The sequence below is a fragment of the Buceros rhinoceros genome, unplaced genomic scaffold, assembly GCF_000710305.1.
Source record: "Buceros rhinoceros silvestris isolate BGI_N320 unplaced genomic scaffold, ASM71030v1 scaffold9369, whole genome shotgun sequence".
NCBI lineage: Eukaryota > Metazoa > Chordata > Aves > Bucerotiformes > Bucerotidae > Buceros > Buceros rhinoceros.
In genome coordinates this window covers 1-4,928 of record NW_010429713.1, presented here as the reverse complement: position 1 = coordinate 4,928, position 4,928 = coordinate 1, and the positions used below count along the sequence as shown (strand labels likewise).

The 4,928-nt window shown below is 55.1% G+C and overlaps 1 protein-coding gene across 1 annotated transcript; it reads left to right on the top strand.

Annotated features, from left to right (window-relative positions):
• Positions 1-380: 380 nt before the first annotated feature.
• Positions 381-2,125, top strand: CCL19 (chemokine (C-C motif) ligand 19; the record flags this gene model as incomplete). The annotated part of the gene is made up of 3 exons (XM_010142745.1): positions 381-438; positions 1,575-1,698; positions 2,029-2,125. Coding segments are annotated over exons 1-3 (279 nt in total), but the record flags the coding sequence as incomplete, so codon positions are not given.
• Positions 2,126-4,928: the final 2,803 nt, after the last annotated feature.

Sequence of the window (4,928 nt, the reverse complement as noted above, 5' to 3'; positions counted from 1 at the left end):
GATGGGAATGCTCTCGAGCTGTCTTGGTGGAAGAACTGGGAAATTTATGGGTGAGACAACCATAAGCTTGCCCAGGGCCCTGGGGTACTTTCACAGGGTGACCCTCACCAGCAGCCTGGGTGCCGGCAGGAGAGAAGAGGTCTGGCTCTGGGACAGCAGAGCAGCTGGCTGTACAATATTCAGGAACTGAACAAGGATTAAAATTCAGTCTGTAAACTTCCCACCTCTTTTCCCCGAAGAAAGTGAAAGCCACTGGCTGGGAGGATATATAGGCAGCAGAGAGCACCAGCAGCAGAGTGCAGGGAAGCTGTGCAGAGCTCACGTCTCCTGCCCAGAGCACCGTTGCCTCCAGCCCATCCTCTGCCAGACTCAGCAGCAAAATGCAGCAGATGTATCTTCCCTTCCTCAGTCTCTTGGTGCTGGGACATATCCTGGATGGTAAGAGGGAACCTCTCAGGCTGCTGTCTTTCTTGTGGGAGGGAGAGGATCCAGTTTCTTGCTCTGTTTTGCATTTCCAGCAGACTGTTAGAGGGACCCATGGCTGGGGCTCTGTCACAGCGCTCCTGTGTCCTCTGCTTGCCACCTGCCCTAAAGGGACTCTGTACTTCCCAAAGTCCAGGCAGGAGCCTGCAGGGTACTGGGGCTGGAAAGCTGTGCTTGTGAAGGGCTGTGGAGCAATTCTGCCTCCCAGTGCCCTGGCCCAGCTTGTGCACAATGGGCTGAGATCCGCTTGGTCCCGTTCTCCGCAGAATACCAAGTGAGTGTTCCTGGCACCCTTTGACATGGGGCAGCATGGGGGCAAGTGGCAGGGCTGAGAGCAGGCGGGAAGGCATGTGTCAGGGCAGAGCCTATGTTTGAGGTGTTTGACACAGGGTTTGCTGGGGTCACAGCTGTCTGGGTGGGTGACATCAGGCCCTGTGCTCTGCCGCAGGCACCTGGGGAATCCAGACACCTTATGGTGTTGCACACACCTTGCTGCCCTGGCTTACAGGCGTCTCCGGGACTGCCAGCCTTGATGGGTACTAACAGTGAATATAGCGTTTGCTTGGAGGGTGACAGAGGTCTTCTACCTCACAGTGAAGTGCAGACAGCTGTGTCCCTTGGCTGTCACAGCATTGATCCATGTGAGGTAGCCTGGTGTTGGGATAGCAACCTATGACTGCTTCATCAGTTAAAGCTGAAATTGTTCCCAGCCCTTTCGGAATGGGTGTCTATATTCCAGCAGCCTGAAGCTGGGCAAAGTCCCCCATTCTGTCTTGCTTGCCACTGGTGCTGGATCCAGAGGTGCAGGAGGGACCCAGGCATGCAGAAGGGCTGCCCTCTGATGATTTGCTGCTTCTCACCCCCTTTGATTTCTGTTGGGAGGAGGCAAGGGTTGCTGAGACATGGAAGCAATAAATCTCCTGCCTGTGTGTGCAGCCGGGGTAGTGCGTGAGGGCATCGCTGGCAGGCACCATCCAGCCCTGCTTTGCCGGGGTGGACCCACAGCCCCCACACCCTTTGGGGAGGCTGAGTGAAGGTGCAGCCAACCTGGGGACAGCATCCTCAGCACACATGGTGTGTTCCTCCTGCAGTGCATGGCGGGAACAACGTCCTTGACTGCTGCCTGCGGACAAGCGAGATGCCCATCCCACGGCGGATAGTGCAGGATTACCGGCTCCAGCTGGTGCAGGATGGCTGCGATATCCCGGCTGCAGTGTAAGAGCCTCAAGGTGGTGATGGCCAAGGGATGGGACCTGGGAGGGAGGCAGAGAGGGAGGAAGAGCAGGGTGGAAGAGGGACATTGAGCTGGGTTTGAGGGTGAGGGAATAGGGAGGATTATGGAGGAGATCCTGGAGATCAGAGGCTAAATCAGAGCAGGACCTGCTTGGAGCGGGGAAACCTGGGTCAAAAGTCAGGGAAGAAAGCAACCTCAAGTTAGAGTTGGAGGAGGGCAGTGAGAGAGCCAACAGTGAAGAGCATGAGCTTGAGCATCTCTGGGGTGTCCTGCTCACCTCATCTTGTGTTTTTTCTCCATGGGCCTGGCAGGTTCATCACCACAAAAGGCAAGCGCCTCTGTGCCCCCCTCCAAGCCCTGTGGGTGATTCGTCTCCAAGAGAAGCTGGATGCCATCTCTGCCAGGAAGGTAAGAGCTGTCCCTGTTCTCTGCTGGGAATAGGGACAGCCCACAGGTGGGTTTATTCTCCACTGCATAGGATTTTCCCAGTGTGACTGGGATGCTGGGAAGAGCTGCCACATGCTCTGCTGAGGCATGTATATTTTGTCTTGGTCTCCACCACTTCTCTCTCCAACTGACACCAGACTGGCTCCTCTGCAATCCTTCTTTCACCCCAAATAAATGCAGCCTTGGGGCTGTTGCCCACCCAGTGCCACCCTGGCCTGAGCCTGACTGGTACCGTGGTAGATAGCACCGGGAGAAAACCCCTTCCCACTTCTGCCTGGCAAGCTTGGAGTTTGAAACTCGTGCATCTTCATGGGGAGGGCTTGCAATGAGTTTAGTGGGTGCTTTGCAAGCCCAGCCAGGTCCCTGCCAGGTCACCACCATGGCTTGGCCAGGGGAGGTCAGCCCTTGCTAAGCATCCTGACCATGGGGAAGGTATGCTGGGAAAGCTCTTGCCCTGAGGATCACACTTACCACAGCTGGGTTTTTCACTTCTACAGGCCAAACCTCATGGCGAGTAGGCTCTGAAGAAGTCCATGGCTGGCCCCAGCCCCTGGAGTGGGACGTGTTCCAGCTGTCAGTCTGAAGCTATTGGAGCTGACCTGCTTCCACCTCTAGCTGTGGGCCGAACCTTCTTGGGACTCGTGCCAGTGCACAGGGCTGGGCAGAGCCCTGCCTGCTCTCTCTTCTTCCTTCTGTCTCCTGTATGACCCAGCAACCTGTGTCAGGCTGAGCTGGGGGCTGCTGGACCAGAGACTCTGCCACCTTCACAGCCTGGAAACTGGTTGATGGACTATTCTGCGAGATGAATTAGGGGAGGGTCTCAGGCTTCCCTTCAGTGCAGCACTAGTCTGTTCTGTTTGGTTTCTATCATCAGTCCCAAGCCTGAGTTTTTCTGAATCCCTGGGAAGAGCTGCCAGGATGGGACAGAGGATTGGAGGGGAGGGATGGAGATGATCCCCACCGGCCACCCACTGTGCTGCTTCCTCACTGATCACAACGTAGATGCCCTCGGGCAGACTGTGGCCGATGAGGTTTCTCTCTCACACCCTGACTTCCCAGCACCATTTCCCTTTCTGCTCTTCTTTGCATGGGTAGAAATAGAGCCAGTAATGTGACAGCAGCAGAATGGGCAGTGACGTTGCCCTATGCCCCTGCTTTTCTCAGGTACATTTTCCCCTTTCTTGGTCCTCCAGCCTGACCCACCGTTCAGACGCTGCCCCATGCTCCTGCCCCGGCAGGAAATCATGAGCAGTGTTCATGCTGCTCTCAGGTATTTGCTACTAGATGTGATCAATGCAACAATTATGGGTGTAAGTTTCTTCTTTTCTCTCTTTTTTACTGTGCTATGATTTTGTTGAATAAAAAGAAAAGCCAGCAGGTAGTTGATCTGCCTCGTGTTTGAGCTCAAAGGCCAGGGCAGAGCATGGTGCATGCAGCCAGCACTGTCTGTGATGCCACAGTGGCAAGGGGACTACACTGGGGTGCAAGGTGGGGGAAAGGGACTTTCATAGGAGTGAAGGACAAGTTCTATAGCATCTGGACTGTAAGTGTCTCCTGGGAGTCTCTCAGCACCATGGCGAGGTGGGCGCCCCGGTCTCTGCTGCTCAGCCAAGCTGCCAGAGCTTGTCCCCAGGGGAATGTATTCCAGAGGTGGGGTGGGAGAGAGCATGCCGGTATTGCACCATCCACCCCAAAACAGCCTGAGCACTTCAGTCCTTCTGGCACAGCTGCTGTGCTGGAGCTCTCCAGCTTTCAGCTCTTGTGAGAGTGTGGAACATGGATAAAAAGCTGCAGGAACAGGAGTTTTGTCCTTGCAGTGAAGGGAAACTGAGGCATGGCATAGTCGTTTGGGTCTGGTGATTGCTTTGGAAGTTCGGTGCTTGCTGGCAGCTGAGGTGCAGGCAAAGAGAAATATCTTTTGGGGAAAAGAAGGCAGGTGAAGACACCTACTCCTGGGCATGTCCATGAATAAGGCATGGAGAGCATGCAGGCATGAGATCCTGCACCTCATCAGCAATAAGCTCTAAGTCCCAGGCTATTTTGTTCCCGCATCTTGGGTTTCCTTGGTCTGTGCATTGGGACAACAGTCTTGCTGCCTCAAAGTGGCCTTATGCCCCTTTGGAACTGCCTTTTTGCCTAGGCCATGTGGTATTTGAACAAAGCTTTTCCATTCAGCTAAAGCATGAGCTGAACCTGCATGCCCACACCCCTCACACAGCCTCTTCACATTGCTCCTTGCTGCAGAAGAGACCGTGGGAGCTGTGAACATGCCTTGGGTACTCTTGCCGGTGCAAGTGCCAGGTGACCCTTCCGCTGGTGGTCTCCTCTGCTTGGCACCAAGACGATGGGCAGCTCTCCATGGGCACAGCTCCCTTGGCACCAGTGCTGGATCTGGCTGGCAGGGACCTGCCTGGGTTTTTGGGAGAAGATGGGACATGTTTGCATGGCAAACAGTCAGGCACCGTGCTCTCCTCCCAAAGACCGCGGTGTCAAGCATGGCAAATGTGTCAAACGTCATTAAATTATTTAGACTGTCCCTGGCCTGGTTATGCTGTCAGCCCACAAGCCTGGGCACAGGCTGAGAGTGAGACAGCCCAGGAACTGTTCCTGAAGGCAGGGGGTACGTGGTCACCAGCCCCTCTGAGGTGGTGCAGCTTCTGTCCAAGCCAGGAGATATCTAGGCACCTGACAGCTTTCGCTGAGACCTGCTGAGTACAAGCTTAGCCCTGTTCCTTTTCCTTCCCTGGTCTACCGGTTCCCTTGG